At 41.6% G+C, this 25,392-nt stretch overlaps 1 protein-coding gene and 1 non-coding gene across 2 annotated transcripts; both read left to right on the plus strand.

Annotated features, from left to right (window-relative positions):
* Window positions 1–12,457: 12,457 nt before the first annotated feature.
* LOC116904800 lies at window positions 12,458–12,596 on the plus strand. Its single transcript, XR_004388456.1, has one exon. It is a non-coding gene; the product is annotated as a U4 spliceosomal RNA (small nuclear RNA).
* A 2,208-nt stretch (window positions 12,597–14,804) lies between these two features.
* Tmem229a (transmembrane protein 229A) lies at window positions 14,805–18,034 on the plus strand. The gene has a single exon (XM_032906867.1). It carries the CDS (start codon window positions 14,868–14,870, stop codon window positions 15,975–15,977), a length of 1,110 nt encoding a protein of 369 aa, XP_032762758.1. The 5' UTR covers window positions 14,805–14,867; the 3' UTR covers window positions 15,978–18,034.
* The last annotated feature ends 7,358 nt before the right edge of the window (window positions 18,035–25,392 follow it).

Below are 25,392 nucleotides of genomic sequence, written 5' to 3' on the forward strand. Positions count from 1 at the left end.
TTAATGATTTCTAGGAAAATAAGCATGACTGTTGAAAGACTATCAATAAACCACATGGCCCTTCAAAGTTCATGATGGCACAGCCTTCTAGGGATCAACTGAACAGATTCTAGAATATCTGAGGAAAGGAATAATATGCAGTCACAACCAATGATGTTACCAAAAGAAAAGACGCTTCCTAACTATAAGTAAGTAACAAGAGTCAATTGCAAATCACACACATATGTGCAACATGCTTTGCTTTTGTTAACACCATAATATGGTAAAATATTATGTGAAAGTATGAACAGTTGTTATAAGTTGTGTTTTCATAGGTGATATGGACTTATTTCACTATCTACTTTTATTTACTTATGAGTTCTTCAGTAAACATCTATATCATTATTTTCAATTGAAGAGAATATAGATTTCATTATATTCAGTATGATATGTCCAGGGCACAGCAAATGCTTTTACATAATAATGTTCAATAGTTTTTGAATGAACAAATATATACATCCCCATTTTACTGTCATAATTTAAATGGAATTTGTGGTATACATATATATTATATTACAATCAGTCATATTACTGAAAGCAAGAGTTCTGGTAATCATAACCACAGAAAAGAGTGACATTTCACTAACATAGCCTGCCTCTGAAGAAACAGAAATCCATAGGTAAGGCTCATTACAACCACAGGGGAAAGAATAACCTTGTCACTGGGCAGCCAGGAAAAAGGCAGGAACTCAGCCAAGAGAAGCAGGTAACATAGGCTGTCTCAATAGCTTCACTCTCACCTGGGAGTCTAAGAAGTCTAGGCCAAAGGCCAACAAAATTGACTCATCTTCCTTAACGTGCTATTAGGAATTTCAGTGGGAAAAAAAGAGTCTTCTCTGAGTCCCTGCTATGTAGGCTGCAGGTTTGTGCCCCTGAAAACTTCATATATTACAGTCCTAACACACAAGGTGGTAGTGCTAAATGGTGGGACACTTGGGAAGTGGTTAATGTATAAGATCAAGTTCTTATAATTTGGATTCTAGACTTTACAAATCTTTACTGCAGTCAACCCATTATAACCCGTGGTGATACACACCACCGTGTTTACATTCTCAACATTAAGACGCAACTGAAAAATTATCGTTCTTACCGAGAACTCCCTGGTGAGACCCTGACAAATCTCTCACCTCCCACACACACACACACACACACACACACACACACACACACACACACGCATGAACACACACCCTATCTATTGAGGAGCAGATCCTCAATAGACAACAAATATTTATGTACTCCTGGTTGTAGATGTTCTAGCCTACAGAACTACTCAAAATAAATGCCTATTGCTTATAGGTCACTCAGTTGATAGTATTTTGTTATAATGCTAAGACATATCTAATCATCAAACAGCTGATTGTCAATAGTCAAAGGGTGTGGGTCAAGGTGTGTGTGTGTGTGTGTGTGTGTGTGTGTGTGTGTGTGTGTGTGTGTGTGTGTAAAACCTTTCACTTAACAGAAGAATTCTTCTAAAGCATGTCAATATGGTCTAAAGAGAGTTGCCTTTGGATCCCGAGAAACAACTCTATCGCTAACTTTGTCTGTGAATTTCAGCGATACATTCATTTTGTTTTTCTTGAGATTTACAAATTCTGAAGCAAAAGAAGTCATCAGGTTTGAAGATCAAATGAAATTATTTTTTTTAAAAAATTAAGTGAAATTAGTGGGTGTTAAAACACATTAAGTGTGTTGATTTTATTCCTCGAGACTAGTGAAAGGAAATTTTATTATAAACTCAACCTCCAGAATAGCTAGACTAGACTGAAGAGTGCAAGAGAGCACATGCTCTGTCTCCTGGTTCAGCTCCGTTGGAAGGATTAAGTAAATCCCACTCATGCCTACAGAACTCTCACCTACCTCTGCTGCCTAAGTGACAAGAGACAGGGATCCAAATCAAGATGAACAGCAGCCAGCCAGGATGCTGGCTTGCTGTGCGCATCAGACAAGTTGGCTGTTGCGTTCTTATTTATGTGGAAAACACCTGGCAATCCTCATTTGCTGGCATCAAATCAGATCTTTCCAGGCCTACAGTGCTATACACATCAGCAGCTTAAGCGTATCATCTTGTTTGCAATAATTACAAAAGAACACTGCGGCTTAAGCTATAACCTCCGTGAGAAAGAGATCCACGCTAGACTCGGCTTCACGTTCAGCTCGCAGCAGAATACCTTGCGTGTAGTATGTGCTCAATAAATGTCTGAAATACACCCGTGGTGGGACTCACATGGAAGACCACAAAAATTAGGTATCCGGAGCATTTTGTTTAAAGTGAAATGGTTTTAAGAGCAGTTACAGAGTCGGGGGTCCCTGAAAGTATGTAAGCTTGTATTGCTTCTTCTCACCCAGTGCAGAGCAAGGCTCCCTCCAGACTTATTTAATTCACGTTATGGCCAGAACGAAGCAGGCAGCACAAGCGTCTTTCATCATCACCGTGAAATACCATCATCTGTTTCTGAAATGAAAGATGAAGCTCGTTACCAAATTTGGTTGCAAGATAATGTCTGATTCTTGGACTGAATTCCGAAAGGAATGTTTTTTACAAGCTGTTTTCAACCTCTACAAGAGTTTCACCCTCACTCTTTCACTATGCATCTGCAAACCCTTAAAGTTTTCTACGTTCCCCAATCTCCCCTACGCCTGCGGAAAAATCTATGTAAGCTTCTGGATTGAACTGCATTGCTCTACTCTCTGGCTGTTTCCTGACATGTGACATAATTCGCATGGCTTTCTCTACACAATCTTTCTTTGATAATTTAGTCCAGTATGTTCAAAGGGCAGAAGGGAAATTTCCCGTGGGCATGGGTTCTACCTTGCCACAAGCCCAACCAACTACTGTGGGCCAAGCCCTTTGAAGCCATGGACCCAATAAAACCTCTAATTATTAACTCAGGAATTTAGTTACAGCAACAGAAAACTATAGAATAACACATAGTCATTGGCAAAGTTGCGAAGAAATCCTTAAGAAAAATAGGATTAAACAAGTTAACATGTAGGGATAATACTCTAAATGGCTGTACATTCTGCTGATTAAAATGAAATGCATGGTAATTAAGAAAAATGATTTGGGAGGGGCTGCAAGTCAGTACAATATTACCCGCTGGGGGCACAGGAAATAGGGCTGTCTTTTAATCATTGAATCTGCAAATCACAGCTCATTCAAGGTGGCTTGGATCTGATGTGCAGGGCCTCACAAATGAGTTTCAGTGTCTGCTTGAAACTGGCCTCACAGCTTTATTTAGGTTAATAGCTATAAGGTGTGGCTTAAATGACTTTTTTTTTTTTTTTTTTGGCATTGGATGAAAGAGAGGGAAGAGAACCTGAAATATATAAATGAGAAATGTTATATCAGTAATATCTATAAATGTAATTCATGTTTGTCTTTCTTAAATTTCTATTAGCAGGTAAATTGTTTCTTGGTGTAGAAAAAGGAATATTGTTCAAAAATTGTATACTTCCCTTGAAATTTACAATGGATAAACTGGGAAGGGAAAAGTATTTCTAACAACTCAAGGCTGGGCACTGGCAAACAGATTTGCATCCAGAAATCTACTAATCTACGTAGCCCAGCATTCAAAAGGAAACTGATGAAGTAACTTTTGCCAGGGTACTTTGCTCCCTTTAAAAACGAAACCAAATAAAAAAGCCTTATGAATTAACAGAATCCTAGAGAAGTGAGAAATGACATCATCAGCTAAGAAAGTCTCTTAGAGGGGAAAGGCAGCTCCAAGGACTTCTTCCCGAGATGGAAGAAAAGCCCTGACATTGAAACTGACAATTGAAGGAAATAAAAAGCTCAAAGAGGAAGCATGAGATCAGAAAAAGTAAGGAGATGGCTGCCCCTGTGACTCTGCATTAACTAGGCCATGAGAAGGAAGTATAAAGGAGTATAATGGAGCCAGTGAAATGGTGCAGTGGGAAAGGGCAGTTGTTGCCAAGCCTGAGGACTTGAGTCCAACCCCAGGGTATACACTGGAGAAACAGACAGCCAGCTCCCTCAAGTTGTTCTCTGCCCACAGCCTGTGGCTGAGGTCCTCTTGTCCAGAACAGATGGGTTTTTGTACAGTAGGTCACTATTTATTGCTGGGTTTTTCTTTTACTCTGACAGACACTTGCAGCCTTCCTTCCCTTGGGGTGTAGCAAAAGAAAAGAAAAGCAAACCCACATGTCCGTGAACTCAAAATTCTGGAATTATCTCTGCGGCCAATGTCCCATAATATTTTGCTTGCAATCCCTCTCCATTTCCCTTTAAACTACTATTTTGTCACTAAACTGTCAACTATGACAAAGCAGTAGACTAACACCCTCTTACACCAAATGCTGTCACAGCAGCCCAAAGTCAGCTACCTCAACCCAACACAAACTAATAGAAAACCAATAGCATAGCCCAAGGAGATTGTTCAGTGGGTAAAACACAAGCATCATAAGATTGAGGACCAAAGTTCACATCCCCAGAACTCATTACATGCCGGCCTGACCTGGCAACCATCCTGTAATCCCAGAGCTTGGGATACAATGACAGGGTATTATTAAGGCAAGCTTGACTAACTAAATCTAAATTCAAGTGAGAGATCATACTTTTTTAAAAATTGCAATAGCAGAAGACTCCTGGTATAAATCTTTGCCTCCATACACACTCAGGCCTGAATACATGAATATACATCCACGTATACACACACACACACACACACACACACACACACACACACACACACACACACACTACATGTAAATGTATATGTATTTGTATATTTGTATATGTATGCAAATATTAAGTACCTAAATTAAAAATAAAAATTTAAAAATAGAGAACCAATCATTGAGATGGTCAATGAAAAAAAGTTCACTGTAGTTCACTATGAATCCTTAGGGGCTAAGAAGACACCTCTTTGTCCTTGAAGAGTCCATTGACTCAGTCAGTCAGTTCCTTTTTACATTTGCCAGAACTGTTTCAAAACAAAATTCTAACAAGTTTAACTTCTGTGGATCTTAATTGAGTTTTGAAGCGATTTGAGATTTGGAATCTCTCCAGACCAAAAATGGTACAGAATCCTGTCCTACCACATGGCCATGTTATATTTATAGCCAGAAGAGAAGGAAGTGGCATATAGAAAGTGGAAATGGGCTTCAGAGACAGGGAGAATGGCTACAGCTTCGGTTTTTTAATAAGGCCCCAGCACAACTGACTCCATGGTGGGATGGAAGAACCACTCTGTGGTGGTTTGCAGATGCTTGGCCCATAGGAATTGGCACCATTAGGACGTACAACCTTAGTGGATTAGGTGTTGTAAGAAGTGTGTCACTGCATAGATGGGCTTTGAGGAATTCTATGATCAGGCTCTACCCATTGTGGATGAGAGCCTCCTCCTAGCTGCTTGCTGAATACTCTACCTGGCTGCCTTCAGGTCAAAATGTAGAACTCTTGGCCCCTCCAGCACCATGTCACCATGCCTATTGCCATGCTTCCCACCATGATGATAATGGACTGAACCTCTAACAATGTAAGCCGGCCTCAATTACATGTTTGTCTTTATAAGAGTTGCCTTGGTCATGGTATCTCTCCATAGAAATAATAGTAAGCCATATTCAGACTGTAAAATTCAGCGTGCGGACAATACCATCCACCCAAATTAAAACAAAGGCCTAATCCATCAGAGTCCATCAGTTCTGGGAAAGTCTCAAAATGTATTAACCTTGCTTTTTGGGTTCTGCAGTCCCACTTTGGCTAATGGTTCTTGTTAACCAAAGTATGTCAACCCAGAGCTTTTTACTTAAAAGCTCAGTCTGAGAAAGTTTCAGTGCTATACTTGGATCCCAAACACCAAGTATAGCCACTGGCTTCCTAATAAAGATTTTCTACTGACTTAACCCCATATCTGAGTAGTCTTGTAATGAATCACCACTTGTGGTTAGCTAAGAACTACCACCTTGTTTCAGAAGTGGGCAGCTGTTCAGCATGTACAGAAACGACTTAAGGCAAAACTTGAAATCCACTCAGAGACAGCTTTAGAGCAACCCTGACAAACCCTGATGAGTGTGAACAACTCTTCCATCACCAACCCCACCATTTAGTCAGCCTTCCAATTTGGGTCACTGTTTTCTAGGGCTTTCATTAAAAATTGAGACACGGATAACAATTTACATCCCACATTAATAATGAGCTTCCCTGGTCTCACTTCTGAGCAACAGTTGCTTCACAGTGGGTTCTGTAGGGAACAAGACAATGGTGGAAACCATTGCTGAACACTGGGTTTCACAGGTTATTGTTGCTAGTCGCAGAGGCCATTGCAGTAGTGGTAATAGGTAAGGCTTAAAGCAGCAAGAACTTTCTTACTCTCTTTCGGGACTCAACTTACTTCCTAAAAGTTTCACTATGACCACATGCTACATGAGTGACCCTTAATTCTGATCTGTTGGAACCTAGTGCCAAAACACGGTCTGAAGCTGCTCACGCCATGAACTTAGCAACCACCAATGTCCCATACTACATTGCAGAGTGAATGTCTTTGGTGTCAACATAAATAACAATTAAGATTATTTTTTTAAAAATTAATAACGTTTGTGCATAGAATGCTAATGAAATGAGAAGATCCATTTTGTAGTAAATAGGGAGTATTTCCAAAGAGACTGAGATATGGAAATACCAGAGGCAGAAAGAGATAAGATCTGGGAGCTGTTTCAGAAAGGACTGTGGCAAGGGTGGCATGAGAAGATGAGTTGATGGGCAGATATCCTTGCAGAAGTATTATTTATTAAGGTCCCGTTGGCCTTTGTACCAGGATATGATTCTAGAATAGTCTTTTCTGAGCTGTTCCATTGTTGTGACTGACACAGTCACCTCATTTTCATAATTTCGTTATTTTACTATTTCAATGCAAACAGCCTTTCGGTTGATTGGTGAACGAAACATTTTCTTGAACTCCATGGAGGCCCCGCACCTGCCCTGAAATGTATGCGAAGTTGCCCAGCCTTTGCCCCTGGCTTCAGAAACAGTGTGGTTAACCCTCACTCTTCCAAGGAGAGATGAACGGTCTGAGTTAGAGAGAACCAGAGGAGTTCCGGATCCTACTCAGGGTGTGGGTGGATCAAGAAACTAAAGAACACTCATCAAAGCTGCAAAATGGATAGCGATGGATAGCTTAATTTAAAATATATATATATATGTAAATGTAGAAAACCTTAAAACAACTAGCAAGGTCTCACATAAAGAAAATCTGTGAGAGGACTAGCAAAGTAGCTCAATGGTAGAACAGTCACTGACCGTGGACAAAAACCAGGGGTTGAGACAGAGCACACAAAAGACAAGCAGCATCAACCCCAAGTGACTTACAAACCTGTAATTCTTCGTCAGTTCCTCTTGTATCATTTCAGAAAAAAAAAAAAAAAAAAAAAAAGCTTACCCATTCCTGTTTCCTAGAATTCCTCCTCCTTTCACAGACCTTCCCTAGGGCAACATAATGTGTAATTTTACCATTTATAGAAACTTCCAAAAAGGCATTAAAATTTTTAACTGTGAAAAAGATTTAACCCAGCCATCGTTAATTATCAGTGAGCATTTTTCATTTCTACGGCATATACAATTTAACAACTGAAATACTATTAGGCTAAGATGCCTCAGTTTTCTAAGAATCTTATGAAAATCTTCAACCCTGCATCAAAGACATATCTATATAAAGATAATTAAAGACAAAATTTTGGTATAATTTCTTATTTGTTCATCTTTCCTGTGTAAATAAATAAAGTTTTTGGACATCCTTAGATTCTCTAACATCCCAAGGTTAATAAAACTTCAGGAGTATTTCAATTTAGAATTTGATTTTGTAAGGCTTGTCAAACCTATCAAAAAGTCCTTGGTCCTGCCAAGACTGAACCCCCAGTGGACGTGATTGTCAGGGGGAGGCGGTAATGGGGGAGGATGGGGAGGGAACACCCATATAGAAGGGAGGGGAGAGGTTAGGGGATGTTGGTCGGAAACCGGGAAGGGGAATAACAATTGAAAGGGAAATAAGAAATACTCACGTTAATAAAGATGGAGAAAAAAATAGAATCACAGACCACTATGAAAGAAAACCAAAATTTAAGAGTAAAATCCGAGAAAGCTCACATCATTATGCAAAAGTCCTCTCTTTAATGAAAAAGGTAAGTTTTCTTAAATAAAACATAAAATAGCATAAAACAGAAAAATTATTGATAAAACACAGAAATATATTATATATACCAACTACATTTTTATAAATGTAATTTTATTCTATTTTATTTTTAATAGAAGGATCTGAGAAATATTCTATTCAGACTCAATCAATGATTTTTCCAAGAAATTTTAACATCATCCCAACATGGGATAAAACTCTTATCATTTGACTTCCAGTATCAAAATTTAATTTTTATTGCAAAAGAAAATCCACTTATTTCCTTCTAATAATAGCCAATTCAGCCACAACATGGTTAATTTATAGGACTCATTTTGTATAAGTCACCTGCAATGCATCATACCCTTCAGTCATGTGATCTCTTCCATCACATGGGGACAACATTCACTCTATATTAGAACAAAACCACTTTCTTTTTCCCTCAACAACAACAAAAAATTATTCTGATATTTCTAAACTTTCATCAAACACACTTTTTTCATAAACCATTGCTTTACTTATATGACATTTCCCCTATCTCTCATTTAATTACTAGATATCAATTGCAATTTTAATCTTAGATAAATGTGCCCTAACATTGTGAGGACTAACATTTCCAGATATAATGTTTTCAAAATATGAAATTTTTCACACGGATTGACACACCTAAAAACATTTATTTTCTCTTTATTATATAAAGACAAGATGCTGAAGTAGGTAAAAATTATGATTAATGATTAATGTTTTAGTATTTTTAAAGAATTTTGCTTTGCGTTATGGTTCTAAATATCAAAAGGGTTTGTAAACTTTGAGGTGCTCACCATCATTTCCTAATTATTTATGCCTAATTATTTCACTCATTTTTAGCAAAAAATTTGAATTGCTAATGAAAAGCAAAGCTACCTAGCTATCATCATAAAGTACAAAAGCAAAATAAAATTTGTATTTTCATTAGACCTCTGAGATTTCCTACAATGACCTTCCCACAAGGTCATTCCAGACTCACCTGACTCTCAGCACCTACATGGTACCCAGGACAAAGAGCATGGCTTACGTTTCTTCTTGACTTTAGTACCAGATCTGACTGTCTAGGCAGAACACAGAGGACAGTATGAAAATAAAATAGAAATGTTTTATTAAAGCAACAATGATAGAGTTATTAAAAATACAATTCTAAGTCTGGGATGTGGCTCAGTGATCATGCTTGACCAATAGGCATGAGGCCCTGATAAGATCCCCAGAACAGAAAAAAAGGAGGAGGAGGAGGAGAAGGAGGAAGAGGAGAAGGAGGAGGAGGAGGAGGAGGAGGAGGAGGAGGAAGAGGAGGAAGGGAAAGAAGGGAGAGGAGAAATGAATAAAAATCAAGGGAAGCTGAGCAGAATTCACACACTTATGGTTGTCTAAGCCTCAGCTACTTGTTGCAAGTAATCTACAATATATCTATAGGTAATGTTAGGTAACAATTTACTATTGATAGGGAAACCTAGTTATGTATAGAGACAGCTCTGAGCCAGATATAATTCACCATGTCTTAGTCAATTCAATTTCCTTTGGACTTTTTTCAGCTCTATGTTCTCTACCCACTTTCCTTTGGCTCTCCCAACATGCACTGAAGTCTTAGCCATCCCTACACAGGAATCTGAAAGAAGACAGTTCTCAACTTATGGCCACTAGGCAGCAAATGACCAAAAATTACAATCCTCAGAAGTACCTGGACCTTCTATTCATTCTCAATTACTTTCTGGTTACACTGACTAATCTAGTTGTGGGGTCTGTAATAGTCTATAGCCAAGCTGACCAACCCTGTAAGGTATCGACCCTATGTAAACTATCGCACCTGCCCAGATATGTTTGCTCAGACGCTTTCTTAACCCTGGAGGTCAAAGAAGCCAGTACATTCTACCACAGAGCAATACCTTAAAGCATTCTTTTTTGTTATTAATTGAAAATAGATTCTTCTCACATACAATACATCTTGATCATAGTTTTCCCTCCCTCTACTTCTCCCAGTTATCTACCATGATCTCCCCTCTCCCTGATCCACTCCACTTTTGTCTAGCATTAGGAAAGAACAGGCCTCTGAGAAACAAAAACCAAACATAACAAAACAAAATCCGTAAGACTGAAGTCCTCACACCAAAGCTGGACAAGGCAACCAACTGGAGGAAATGAGTCCCAAGAGCAGACAAAAGAGTCAGAGACATATCCACTCCCACAGTTAGGAGTCCCACAAAAATACCAAGCCAACATCCACAACATAAACAGAGGACCTGGTGCCGATCTACGCATGCCCTGTGTTTGCCGCTTGCTTGTCTCCGTGAGTCCATGTGTGCCCTGCTCAACTGACTCAGTGGGAAGTGTTCTCATGGTGTCCTCCATGCCTTCCGACTCCTACATTCATTCCTGCCCCTCTTCTGAGGTATTTCCTGAGGTAGGCAGACCTGATGGAGACCCTCTCTCCAATGTCTGGCTATGGGTCTCTGAGTCTACTCTCATCTGCCAATGGAAGAAGCCTCTGATGACGAAGCCTTCTCTGTGAGCATCAGAGAATATTATGGGGAATCATTTTATTAATTTTTAAGGCCAGTCATGTTTGGTTCTATCCTAGGTCTCTAAACCATGAAGTCTCCAGTTCCTGGCCACCCAAGCAGTATCTGCCATGGGCTCCGTTTTGTAAAGTGAGTGCCTTGAACCATTCTTTGAGTAGCTGCCCCTACGCTCAAGCAATCTCAAGCGGACAGTATTTCATTGCAGCTTTCTGACTCTTCCACTGCATTCTACCTACAACAATCTCCTAAGGAAAATACTGGGTTTACAAACATATTTTGGCAGTTTGGGCTTCTGTCAGGGGAAAAAGAGCGCGCACGCGCGCGCACACACACAGAGTACTTTGAAAATTTTATGTTCATGAAGATTTTAATTGTAAATTTTTGCGGATCGTTAAGTCCATTCTGTAGTTTTAAAGCAGGAAATATTTGCAAATATTACAATGAGATGATCGCAGCAAAAAGAAGGTTGAGAAGATAAAGCAGAAACATCATTCCTGTGGTGGCCAACAGGCCACCTGTTGGGAGACTGCTCCCAAATGTGAGTGGATGGCAGGATGATGGGAGATGATGGAACTGACAGGAAATGAGCAAACCGAAAGGTCATCAGGTCGTTGGAAAGCTTCAGGAGACACTAATGCTGATCTTCTGGGCTGGGTTTCCTTCAAAGAGAATTCTTACAAGAAAGCCTGACCTATCAATCCCTACCAATCCCTCTGACACCCTTTCTCACCATACAAACTCTTCTGCACACACTCCCACCACTGTGAAGCTATCTACCATGAGGCATTGATAGAGCCCAGCAAAATCCAGTGTCAGGCTCTCGGACCTCCAGACTCGTCAATTATATAAACTTCTTTTCTTTAAAACTTTCCCAGCCTCATTTATTCTATTTGAATGAAAAATACCTTAGCTAATTCTTTACAAATTATTTTTTGAAGAAGATATTGAATTAAAAGAACTAAAAGCAGAAATAGACATGTTTTTTTCTGCTCATTTTCTCATACTTATTGGCATTTTTGTTTTGTTTTACTTTAAAGTGAGTCTCAACCACATTCTAGGTTATTATAATGGAGTCTGCAATGAAAATATAAAAGAAACATGGGGGATAGCAGCTGTGCTTATATTTTGGCTTTCCACATGCTCATGGGTATGTTGTATCACTTTAAGAAAAATGGGAAATGTTCAGAATGAGGCCCAAAACTAATGAGATTTTCAGAAGTCATAGTACTTGATAATAGTGAGCTATTAACTTTTTACTATATACCTTCCATTTAAAATTTAGTATAAATCATACGCACATACATGCATGTGAAGTATACACGCACTTTATACTGTTTGCTTTGCATATTGCCACTTTACTAAGCACTTACAGAAAATTAGAAAAAATGTACTTGGTAGAATCAAAATATTAGAGGAGTGCTGGCACAAGGCTGTAATCTCAGGATTCAGTAGACTAACATGGGACTACAAGATCAAACTCGAGATCTGCCTGCTTCTCCCTCCAAAAGTGTAACCATCACTGACCAGCTTTTTTTTTAAAATGCATTTAAAAAATATTCACTGGTGTTTGACTTACAATTGGGTTGGTATGAGAGGAAAGAACCTGCCAGGCTCAGTGATGCTTAGGATTTTTTAATACAAAAGATTTCCTTACATTATGCTGCAAGTTTCCTTTCCATTCTTGGGAAAAGTTAGAAGACATATATCTTTAAAGCTTCGTTTACTATTTAAAAACAGTCTAGCTTTGCTCAGTGGCAGTATCGTAGCCAATGAGGTTTATCCGAGGCGTGATTACTGCTAATTGAAAACTAAAAACAATCTAAATTTAAGCCACCACACCTGAATGGCTGGATATATACTGTAGCTAGGATGGAGAGCTGTCTCGTGACTGAATAGCGATGCTGGAGTTAAAGCGCAGTTATTCAGCGTTAGAATGAAATCGATCAGCTTTACCTTTGTATGGAGTCCTAGCCAATCACAATATCTATCATCAACGTCTATAATAACAGATCGTTTCACAACAGTTCAGATTTTTTTTTGTTTGTTTGTTTTTACTTTTGTTGTTTTTTGTTTGTTTCTGTTTGAATGGGAAAGAGGAGGAGTTCTCACTATGCTGTCTGAGCTGACTTGAATTCTCTATTTCCTGGTGCTACATCACTGAGCCTGGCAGGTTCTTTCCTCTCATACCAACCAATTGTAAGTCTTTTAATGAGAAAGTGCCTTGTATGCAGACAAAACACCAGTGCATATTTTTTAATTCATTTTTTTTAAAGCCGGTCAGTAATGGTTACACTTGGGGAGGTTAGAAGCAGGCAGATCTCTGTGAGTTCAAAGCCAGCTTGCCAGCCTAGTCTACAAAGTGAGTTCTAGGGCAACCAGTGCTATTACACAGAGTAACCCTATCTCCAAAAGGGAGGGGGCGGGCTTACTGCCCTTTTTCTATTCTGGGTGAGAATTTGGGTGCCTAGGTCCTCACAGTTGCTTTGAGCCTACTATCTTGGTGGGGCAACTTCAAAGTCAGCAGAAAAAAACAAGTTGCTAGCAAAGCTGAGAGAAAACGCCTCGCTCGGATGTCAGACAAAACAATGTGTTTTCATCTTACTCTCTTAGCTAACTCACAGACAACGTGTCTACCACAGATAGTAGCTTAAATGGGTGAAATGAGTAAGGAAAAACGCAAGAACAAGGTTGCTTCAGAATTGGAAGATTTAGCAGAGTATGTTTGTTCTCCCGAAGAAAATATGTCTTCATAAAGTTTTTTGGTTTTTTTTGTTTTGTTTTGTTTTGTTTTGTTTTAATCCAGGAAGATTTGAACTCCCAGACATACTAAAATCATTACCTAGTCTCTACTTAGACATGAACAGGAGAGGGATATACTGATATTAACTTATTCCTAAGCTCTTTCCATCCCCTCTACCTGACAGAGGACAGAAAGGGAGGAAGGAGGAGAGAAAGGGGACAGGAAGCCAGGAGGGGGACTAAGGAGGGAAGAAGGCCAAGACCCAGCGGAAAGAGTAGGGGGGTGGGGAGGATGGAGAAAAAGAAAAGACAGGAAAAGAAAAAGGCTTGGCTCTCCATTTCACTCTGTATTTGAAATGACCTAGTTCTGCAAGAACACCCCCCACCCCCACCCCCACATACACACAGTGTCAGTAAGCGCGCTGATGGTAGGAGACACCCCTATCATCCCAACTTAGCCAGGACACAACTCAGCCACACTGGCCTCAAGTCTTTTTTTTTTTTTTAATTCTGCTTGGCTTGGCCCTGAGTAAACCAGCCTAGGCAAAGACTGAAAGGGAGGATTAGGCCCAGGGAAAGCATTCAGATGCAGGCTGCTCTGGGCAGGCAGGCGTGGAGTCTCCGGTTAACACACTGTGACTGGGACACAGCTGGCTTTGCATACGGACATTAAATATACAGCACCACAGTTTGGTCCCGGGCCCGGCCTTAGGCTGGTGGCACTGGGCCATTTGTCTCCGCCAGCCAAGGCCTGGCCCTGGTTTCCACGATACCGGGAATGCCCCACAGTTCGCCTTCACACCTGTTAGGGGCTTCTCCACTCCTGCCATCAATCCAGCGGGAGCCCCCCGCAGCACTGGCCCACGGTTGCAGAGATGGCCAAAGGGGACACCGGCAGAGCTCTGCACCTTTCGGGGCAGACCCCTGTGAGTCCCGGCGACGGAGGCTGGGCGGGGCGGGGACCCGGGAAGGCGGGAGAGGTCGAGCCGGGCGGAGAGGGGCCTGGGAAGGGCCGGGGGAAGGGCGATCTCCGCTCGCGTAACGCTCCCCGAGGCTGCCGCAGAGGCGGCGGGGCTGAGCCACGGAGGGGATGGAGCTGCCACCAGCCTCGCCTCTCTTCCCCCACAGCCCGGGTGTCGCCTCCCCTTGCCCGGCCGCGCCACTCCTTAGGCCGTGCAGGGTGATCGCCAGCGCGAGCGCGGGCGCGGGTGGGCAACACCTCACCCTGGACTGGAGACCAGGGCGCGCCAGGGCAACCGCACGGGGACTCCTCGCGTCCCAGGTGACCTGCACGTCTCCCGAGCGCTGGAAGACCCCGATCCGAACGAAGCTGCGTGCCCTTCTCCCCGGTCCCCGGGGCGGGGAATCGTTGTGGGGCTCGGCCGCTGGGCCCCGGGCTCCCGGGTAGCCCATGGCGGGTAGCGACGTGGCTAGTGAGGGGTCATCGCCGAGGGGCGGCGCGACCCGGAGAACCGGGGCCACCGGCGGGCTGCGGAGCCAGACGGCCGCCAGCTGCCCCCAGCCGCTGTCCGCTGCTGAAGCTCCGGCCGAGCGTGGCGCGCTGCCCGCCTGGATGCGCCTCTACTTCTATGGGATGCACGGCATCACCCTGGACGTGCTGGTGTCCTCTGCCAGGCGCTTCGCCCGCAGCCTGGATCTGCGGATGCTGGGCTTCTCTTCGCCCTACCGCTGCCTCCTGCACTCGCTCACCCACTTCGCCCTGGAGCAGCTCTACCTGCAGCGGCCGCGTTGCCCCAGCGCCTTCCTCTTCAATTTCCTGCTCTACCCCTCTGCGCACGTCGGGCTGCAGACCCTGGCGGGTCAGGCGCTCCGGCTCAGCCTAGGCGGCGGGCCGGGGGGCGCAGCAGAGCCGGGGGCGCTCGACCTGGCGCTGCAGTACGTGCTCGCGCTCTACCACGGCCAAGTGTTCCTGAAGCGCTTCCTGCGTTTGCGGTACCCACGGCAGCGGGAGCAGCAAACCAGGGACACAGTACCCGCAGCCCCGGACGCCCAGAGCCTTTGGGAGGCTGGTGGCCAGCGACGAGGACCCCAAAGTCCAAAGGGCATAGAAAGATCCCCTACCCAGGGACTGCCTGACCTCCTTCGCTTCCTTTTCTTCGGAATGCACGGCTTTCTGGATGAGATCTTCTTCACCTTCTTCTTCAATGTGCTGGGACAGGGGGACGGGACCAGCAGTGGTCACACATCTCTCTGGTCTTTCTTCATGTATGGAAGTTGTAGTTTCGTGGTGGAAAAACTCTACTTCCACCTTCAATACAGTCGTGGCTGGGGCACGTGGAAGCGGGTGCCCATCTACGTGATCTTCATCTATGCTTGGGAGTTTTCCTGGGGTCTGGGACTTCGCATGTGCGGGGCCTGTTCCTGGGACTATTCTCACTACCCGCTTAATTTCATGGGTCTCATCACCTTGATGTATTTACCGGGTTGGCTGTTTCTTAGTGTGTACCAGGACCTTCTGTCCAACGTGTTGTGGCGGGTGCAGTATGTCCCAACGAACTAAGTTTGGGGGGATGCGGGGGTGAAGAAAAGAAAGTTATTGGGATCTGAAAAATGATGCAATTTATTTTTCCACATTTTAAACAAGGTGGCTTTGCTTTCTGTCTTTTAATTTTTTTATATACACTTTACTAAACTCTTCCAACATGTTCTTGACATTTTAGTTTTCTGGACTACTTGGAATCTCTATATGTAAAGTTCAGTACTTTGGAATGTTACTCAAAAATAACTCAGAATATTTAACTCATCAACAATTAAAACTTTATGAGGCCAAACAGCAAAACCACTCGACCTTAACATCAGGAACGGGTAGTATTCACGTGACCTCCAGGAGCGATAGCTACATATTTTTTTGTTCCTCTGCGGAAGTTTTCAGACCAGAGAACGGTGACGACTTCAAGTTTCTGATGTAATGATCTGTTTACTTTCTTTTCGATGCAATTTCATTCCCACCTTCTTTCCATGTTTACCCAGTGGCGGCTGAAACTCCATGTCTTTTACTTCAGAAACTTCAGTCCACAGCTATTAAAGTGCCTCTGTCCAGCATACAGGTGAGAGGAAGCTGGCAAGTGTGAAAACATCCCATGAACACATTTTGACATGAGGAAGTCCTTTCTGTCAACCCCAATAGGTGACACTGTGTTGAGATATTTGATCGCCATCTTGGAAATGATTGCTTTCCAATGTTGGCTAGCCTTAAACACTACCTGTGTTAACATTGACCAGACCATGGTGTTATCCAAACTTTTGTAACTGTGCAATAACTTACTCTTTACCCTATATGTCCCAGGGTCAAGTGACTTAGACCACCTTCAATAGTGTTCTAACTCTAAGGACCCTTTTTCTACACAGAGTTTCAAATATAGAAAAAGTGCTTTGGAAAAAAAAAAAGAATCTGAATTCTCCCTCTAATTACATTAGGCCTAATCGTTTTCTCTACTAACTGATGTGTTTTCTCCATATTTTCCCCAAAGTTCCCTTTTTTAAAAAAAAATAAAAATTCCAGGCCCAGAATTTGGGGTCAGGCTGATGCAGTAATAGACAGTATAAATCCATGATAGCTTTTTGACAGCTTATGATTAATTCATGTCTAAAAGCTTCAAAGTTAAACGAGATGATGGAAGCCATTCTAAGAAGTGATATCTAATTGATTAATAATGTACTCTGAGGGTGTTTGTTGTTTTATTGTATTTAGAAGACCAAGTAGGATGGAGTGTGGCTCAGGCAAGGATGACCAATAACCTCTCAGCTTTCAGAACAAAGATAATTAGGAAAACTTAGAACGTGTCTTAATGAGTTTAAATCTTCAATTCGCCTGTGCTGTAAAAAGGGATGCTTTTGTTTCAAGGAAAGAAAACGTTGCTATGAAAGTAGAAAAGACTATATATTTACATGTGATGTCCAGTTCTGATGGTGTTATAGTCATCTATCCCCTGAGCTAAACTATAAGTAATGATGTGTAATCAACCGCCCCTGTGAGATGGATGACGGCCAACTAATTCTTTTCATCAGCCAAAAGTTAAAAGGCTCTATGTCTACCAAAGGCTTCTCATAAGATTTTTATGACAGTTTGTCCCGGGTCAAAGGTTTCTGAAAATGCTTGAGGGGAAACTTATCTAAATAGAGGCAGTAAAGCTAGACACTGGACGAGGTGTTTGTACTTCTAATGGGACACGTGCAAGGGAATCTAAGTTTAGTGTATCACGGCTGCACATCGCACACCCCTGGCAAGGTCAAGTCAGCACCTGGGCTGTTGAAATGCTTATTAAACTGTTTGCACTCATCCCCTGCATCTGCTGCTCTCAGAGCCACAGAGGAGCCCACTAGGCTCCTCTGACTCACAAAAACCCCATGTACGGACACACAACATTTTGTTCTCCTTTTAACACTTCCCCATTAAAGGACAGAGCAAAGTTTTCACTCATTAGACTTCTTTAAATATAGTACCCAGACACTTTCCAGGTCCATATGGACACGGCAATGAACCACTAGACAAATCTTTTTCCTTATGAAGTTGGCAACCTGTTTTGATTTATTTCAAATTACACTCCTTTTGTTGTTGTTGCTGTTGTTGTTCTGTTGTTGTTGTTGTTGTTGTTGTTGTTGTTGTTCAAGACTGTTGGTTTGGTAATGAGAAATGAATAGCTGGAGTTGTAACTCTCATCAGTCCTGTCCCAGGAACACAACAATCCCTCATTCCTAAAATTAACCCGACTAACAGTCCCTCTGCCAGTTCTGAAAAATGCTAGTTGTGTCTTCAGGAAGTGATTAGCCTGTTAGTGCATTGTTTTAAGGCTTCTCATTGTATGTTTGCTCCACTTTTTAAGGGAGTCATTTTGCTATGGTCTTTGAACCTTCAGGAAAAGAAAACTGTCAGATCATTTAACTTGGTTAGTATTAGTAGTTTAGAAGTGGGAGTGATAAGGCAGTATGATAGTTAATATTTAAAAAGCATTTGCTATGTGACAAAACTTCCCTAAAATGTTTATGTATGTGTATTATATAGATATCAAATGAAGAACACATTCTTAAATACTATGCCTTAAGTGAATATGCATATAGTATATATTTTAAGTACATATTCATATATGTGTATATATTCACTTAAACTTGCAACAATCCTGCTTTTATAGATGAAGGCAATAAAACTGAAGCCCAAGATATACCGCTTTGTCGCATTTATATTTGAATTAATGAACGCTGGATTCCTCAGTTTATTATTTAACAACAGCTTGACTGTGCCTCAGTCTAATGGCCTCAGCGAGTTAGACCTCGTCTGGACTGTACTTCCCTTGACTGTTACAGTTGCACAGACATTGTTTGCAAAGGATTCACGTTGCTCTTTTAGTATATGGTTCATAATGAAGTAATTAATATCAGGATAAATAGCCGACAATCAGCCTTTTACATTTAAATACAATGCCTTATATTTAATCAGTGCCCTGAAAGGAAGTGCATCCTGTAAGCTAAAATTCTCTGCAACACAAAAAATATAAAACTAACGTGCTAAGATGCAAAGTAGGTCATATCACAAGGTACGAATATATATAATATTGATCACTGTTATACGTTAAATATTGTACCTAAGGCAGATACCATTGTAAGAACTAAATACACCCAAAGTGAGAAAAGTTTCGGTCAACTGTGATGACACACAACTGTAATCCTAGAACCGAAGCTGCTGCAGCAGGAGGATTGCAGGTCTGAGGTCACTCTAGGGTACATAATGGCATCCTGCCTTTTAAAAGGAACTACTTTTACAAAGACATTTATTCTGAGTTATACTGAGAAAATATACTCTTAATGGGAAAGCATAAAAGTAACAAGTGTGCTTAACATATATACATGCTGAGATTTCCTTTTAGAAGTACTTGAAATTTTAAATCAATTCTATTAATTTCTGTGAATCTAAAGAGGAATATAAGCTCTTGAATTTTCCTGTTAACAATGGATACAGAAGTCCAGATATCAAAGAAAAACCCCAATAAAGTTAACACCTTGCATTACTTCGAGCATTTCCATTAGTCTGTGTACTTTATTCTGTTGCCTTTTGATAATTGCCGGTCCATACTGCCACCAGGCAAGACACGGGGTTTGAAAAGACATGCCCTGTTTCACTGTTGGAAAAACATACCTAATTGGCTAATCCGATCTTCTAACAAAAACCTTTTTTTAAAAGAATTTTTATTACTTTGAAATAGTGTCGGTCAGTTTGGCAGGCCTGGTTCTGTCTCAGAAGCATGGAGGAGGGTTTTGTGGGCGGGCTTGGCTCATCCTTCACATTGGAGGTTCATCGAGCATCTGTCTATCTGAAGCTAGATATATCCATGAAATATAGCCTGCTCTCATGAAACACTTAGTAAGGAGAAAGGAAAAAATATCTGTCCCTGTAGTAAAGCCAGGATTTCCATATATTAAAAGGCATTACAACTCTTTACCTTTTCAATTAATTTAGAGTGCACAACAGTCCTTCCTAGAGGTACAGAAAGTAAAAATAAAGAAACGAACTAGAACCTTGTCCCTTCGCCTCCCTCCAAGGGACACATGAACACCTACTTTGTGGTATCATGATAGGGCAGTAAGAGGAGGTTCTGTTGTGTTGCCAGGACTCTTTTTTTTCCTCTTCTTGTAGACTTGGTAGCAGAGGGAGGAACAGAAGTGGTGATTGTGTGTCTAATGGAACCTATTCATTAGACCTGGCCTCATTCAACTTTTCACACTGTGGCAGCAGGCCATCGCTCAGGCGGTTAATTCCAGTCACAAGCAACCCAGATTGCAAAACGCTCCATGGTGTGTGAAGAGAAAGATTTCTAGTGGAAACACTTTCTCATGACTAAGAAAAAAGATAAAAATGGATACTATTTGTCTTAATTTTAAAATGATCTTTTCAAGATTACTGGGCAGGGAGGGAGGAGCAGGAGGGACCAGTCCTTGAGGTAAAAGCTAATTTACTTTTTACCTCTAAAGCTCCCACACAATGTGAAACTTGTCATGAAACCATTTTCCCAGCTGGAAATTAATTTGTGTTTACTATGATTAAGAAGATTTAAACTTTGGAAGACACTGAAAGAAGCTATGCCACCTAAGGAATTAGACCTTTTACACAAAGTCTATTCTCTATCCATAAAAGAAGCAGGCTTCTGAAACATTGTGAGCCAATAGCTTGCCATTGATTCCATGGATGATCACTCCTCCTCTTCCTCCTCCTCTTCTTCCTCCTCTTTCTTCCTCCTCCCCCTTGTCCTTTTCCTCCTTCTCTTCCTCCTCCTCCTCCTCTTCTTCCTCCTCTTCTTCTTCCTCCTCTTCCCCTTCTTCTTCCTCCTCCTCCACCTCTTCTTCTTCCCCCTCCTCTTCCCCTTCTTCTTCCTCTTCCTTCTTCCTCTTTCTCCTTCCTTCGTCCTCCTCCCTTCCTCTTCTTCTTCCTCTTCTTCTTCTTCTTCTTCTTCTTCTCCTTCTCCTTCTCCTTCTCCTTCTCCCTCTCCCTCTCCCTCTCCCTCCTCCTCCTCCTCCTCCTCCTTCCTCCTCCTCCTGTCCTCCTCCTGCCTCCTCCCTCCTCCTCCTCCTCCTCCTCCTCCTGTTCCTCCTCCTCCTTCCTCTCCTCCTCTTCTTCCTCCTCTTCCTCCTCCTCTTCCTCCTCCTCATCCTCCTCCTCTTCCTCTCCTCTTCCTCTTCCTCTCCTCTTCCTCCTCTCTTCTTCCTCCTCCTCTGCCCCTCCCTTTCTCTCCTCCTCCTCTTCCTTCTCCTCCTCTTCTTCCTCTTCTTTCTCTTCTTCCTCTTCTTTCTCATCCTCCTCCTCTTCTTCTTTCTCCTCTTCCTCTTCCTCCTCCTCCTCTTCCTCTTCCTCTTCTCTTCTTCCTCCTCCTCTTTCTTGTCCTCTTCCTCCTCTTTCTTCTTTTATAAGAAATTCTTTTTCTCTAATTGAAAATCACCATGTTTAATTTTGTCATACTATGACTTTATTATTCAAATGATGAAAGGCTTTCATAATTTCAGAATATGATTATTTTGAAAATAAAATCACCTTGGATACAAGTACAATAGTTGGCTAAATTCAGGAACCCTGCATGAGTCACTGAGGCCGCCACACAGTTAAATCTAGGAAACATTTGAACTCTCTTAGCCTACAGCATATCACCTAGGGAAAGTACCTGCTAATTTATCCAGCTGAACTTGGTGTGAGGGGGAGGATAGTTGAATGGACAAAGATGTGGCTCACTGATTAGAAGTTCTTGCCACACAGTATGAGGACCTCAATTTGGATGCCAGTATCCACATACAAACGTGGGCATGGTCATGTGCACCTGTAACTCCAGCACTGTGGAAGATGACAAGGGAGCGGTAGGGAGGACAGGTTACTGGGGCTTCCTGGGCCAAAAACCCTGCTTCAAATTCAGTGATAGACCTTGTCTCACGGGAATATGGTAGAGAGTGATGGGCCAAGATAATTGATGTCCTTTCCGGGCCTTTTCTCATAAACCTTCACTCCCACCCTAGCATATACCTCTCCTCCCACGAAACACATGAATTAAGAGGCCAAAGAGAAAAGGAGATAGCCAAGTACTGTTGAAACATGCCATAAGTCAACATGAACATTTGAAAGCTTGCACTTAACATATTAATAACAAAAAGAGTTACATATGTGATCACCTTATAATGTAGATAAATACTATATGCAATATATCGTACATATCTTTTATACCTTCAGTTCAGTTCCTATAGTTCTGTGATGGTTTGCATATGGTTGGCTCAGGGAATGTCACTATTAGAAGGTGTGGCCCTGTTGGAGGAAGTGTGTCACTGTGGGGGTGGGCTTGGAGACCCGCCTCCTAGCTGCCCAGGGATGTTCAGTCTGTTCCTGGCTTCCTTTGGGTGAAGATGTAGAACTCAGCACCTCCTGCATCATGCCTGACTGGATGCTGCCATGCTGCCATGCTCCCGCCGTGATGATAATGGACTGAAGCCAGCCCCAGCTAAGTGTTGTCCTTTACATTGGTCATAGTATCTGTTCACAGCAATAAGACCCTAATATTCCTATAGAATAGTAAATCCCGAACTTCAAATATTTTGAAAAACCACTATCTGGAAAGAACAATGATGAGGGAGGTATGTAAAATGGTCACATTATATTGTTCTGTACCTTCATTAACTTTCAAAGGTTGAAGGAAATTTGCTCTCATACATTAATGACAGAAAATTGTTTTCTTACTAACCTTTTATTAAAGCAATAGACGGGCAGGAAGAAAAACTGAGTTTCCTGGAGTACAACAGAACAAGCATTCAAACTTTAAGCTCTTTTTTTATTCAATATTTTATTTATTTACATTTCAAATGTTATGCCAGTTCCCAGTTTTCTCTCAACAAACCCCCTATCCCCACCCACTCCCTCCCTCCTCCCTGCATTGGCATTCCCCTACACTAGGGCATCGAGCCTTCATAGGACCAAGGGCCTTTCCTCCCATTGATGCCTGACCAGGCCATCCTCTGCTACATATGCGGCTGGAGCCCTAGGTCCATACCTGTGTGCTCTTTGGTTGGTGGTTTAGCTTCTGGGAGATCGGGAGTGTCTAGTTGGTTGATATTGTTTTTCTTCCTATGGGTTTGCAAATCCCTTCAGTTCCTTCAGTTCTTCCTCGAGCTCCTCCACTGTGGTCCTCAGGCTCAGTGCAGTGGTTGGCTTGTGCATCTGCATCTGTATTGGTCAGGTTCTGAAGAGCCTCTTAGGAGACAGCCATACCAGGTTCCTGCCAGCAAGCAATTCTTGGCATCAGCAATAGTGTCTCTGGATTTGGTATCTGCAGAGGGGTTAGATCTCTAGGTGGGGTAGTCTCTGGATGGCCTTCCTTTCACTCTCTGCTCCACTCTTTATCCCTGCATTTCCTTTTAACTGAAGCAATTCTGGATTAATATTTTTGAGGTGAAATTTTTCTAATCTTGTATAATAAATGGATTATTGGCCAAGATACAGTGGTTTTAATAATAAATCAGCTGAAGTTTCTCCCCATTGTTCAGGTGAAGAAATCATAGGTAATTATAAATCAAAGATCATAGAACTGTAAATCCCTTTTTTTGGTATATTTCTTTATTTACATTTTGAACGTTATTCTCTTTCCCTGTTTCCTGCCCATAAGCTTCCCTTTCCCCTTCCCCTTCCTTTCCCCCTCCCCCAAAAGGGTGTTTCCCCCATCCACCCTCCCTTACCACCATCCCCTTCCCCCCGACAGTCCCCTCCACTCGGGGTCCAACCTTGGCAGGACTGAGGGCTTCTCCTCCCACTGGTGCCCAACAAGGCTATTCTCTGCTCCATATGCAGTTGGAGCCCAGGGTCAGTCCATATATAATCTTTGGGTAGTGGCTTAGTCCCTGGCAGCTCTGTTTGGTTGGCATTGATGTTCTTATGGGGTTGCAAGCCCCTTAAGCTCTTTCAGTCCTTTCTCTATTTCCCCTAAAGGAAGTCCCATTCTCAGTTCCTTGGTTTGCTGCTAGCATTCGCCTCTAATTTGATATGTTCTGGCTGTGTCTCTCAGGAGACATCTATATCTGGTTCCTGTCACCATGCACTTCTTACATTCATCAATCTTATCTAGTTTGGTGGCTGTATATATATGGGCCACACGTGGGGCAGGCTCTGAATGGCTGTTCCTTCAGTCTCTGCTCTAAACTTTGCCCCCATATCCACTTGTATGGGTATTTTTGTTCCCCCTTTTAGGAAGGAGTGAAGCATCTGCACTTTAGTTATCCTTCTTCTTGAGCTTCATGTGGTCTGTGGAATGCATCTTGGGTAATTCGAGCTTTTGGGTTAATATCCACTTATCAGAACTGTAACTCTTAAGAAAACCAGAGATTATCTAGCTTGTCTACGAATATCATGCAGATCTTCAGGACCTATACCTACCATCTTCTGATCACAGTTAATAACAGAGATCATCTAATCTACTCAAACCTCCATTGTCAAACCATCTGCCACCACCCTGTGACTTAATTTACTAGACAACGCCTTGAGGCCATTCAATTTGAGGAGGTTATACTTCAAATCCAAACACTGAGCTAGTAGAGGTGAGGAGATATTGTTTCAATACTAGACAGCAGTAATTAAGAATTTCTCCAGATAACAAAATGTAATTTCAATTTCATTATGTATGAATATAAACAAGAATCACTCTGTGCGTAGTAGGAAAAAATAACTAACTTAATTTTTTACATTCTTCCCCTTTTTGCTTAGGAGTTTCTCTTAGCACAAAACTCAGTTTCTTTGAGTTTATCTACATTATAAGTTATTTTTAGTTAGTTATCTCATTATGGAATCAAAATTAGATAATCAGATAATCACCTCGAAAATCTGAATTTAAAAGTGAGATGTACACCGGAACTGTCGTGGTTGGCTAATGTGTTTGGTTATATGACTTCCACAAAAGCTAATTTGGTCATTTTTCCCTTCTTGAGGTCTCTAGATTATTTTTGATTTTAAAAATGACATTCTGGATTTTGGTAAGTTTTGTATAAAACAAATGAAAATAAAATGTTTCAATTTATTACCTGTTTAATTACTGATTATGGCAAGTGGTAGGTACTTGTTTACATTTGTGACTCTAATTTATGTCCTGCTCCTTGAACTTTAAATATGATTAGTAGATTATATTAGGCTATCCAGAAAATAAACAATAAAAATAGAGGGAAGACGTATGCAAGTATGGGTTTTTATATGTGTGAGTATATATGCAACATCTGTTTATATGTGTATTTAGAGACAGAAAGAAAGAAAAAGACAGAGGGAAACACACACAGGAAGAAACATGCAGAGGAAAAGAGGGAGGGGTGGGAAGGAATTCACTCTAGTTGTCAGTCTTTTAACTTTATTCAAGACTTTAATTGAATGGAACCTATCAACTCTACAGATTGCAATATATGTTCTTCATTTAGTA

This window comes from Rattus rattus, chromosome 6 (assembly GCF_011064425.1).
Source record: "Rattus rattus isolate New Zealand chromosome 6, Rrattus_CSIRO_v1, whole genome shotgun sequence".
NCBI classification, from domain to species: domain Eukaryota; kingdom Metazoa; phylum Chordata; class Mammalia; order Rodentia; family Muridae; genus Rattus; species Rattus rattus.

What these genes read in the sequence shown, in the direction of transcription:
- Tmem229a (XM_032906867.1), top strand. Translation starts at nt 14,868, where the DNA reads ATGGCGGGTAGCGACGTGGCTAGTGAGGGGTCATCGCCGAGGGGCGGC.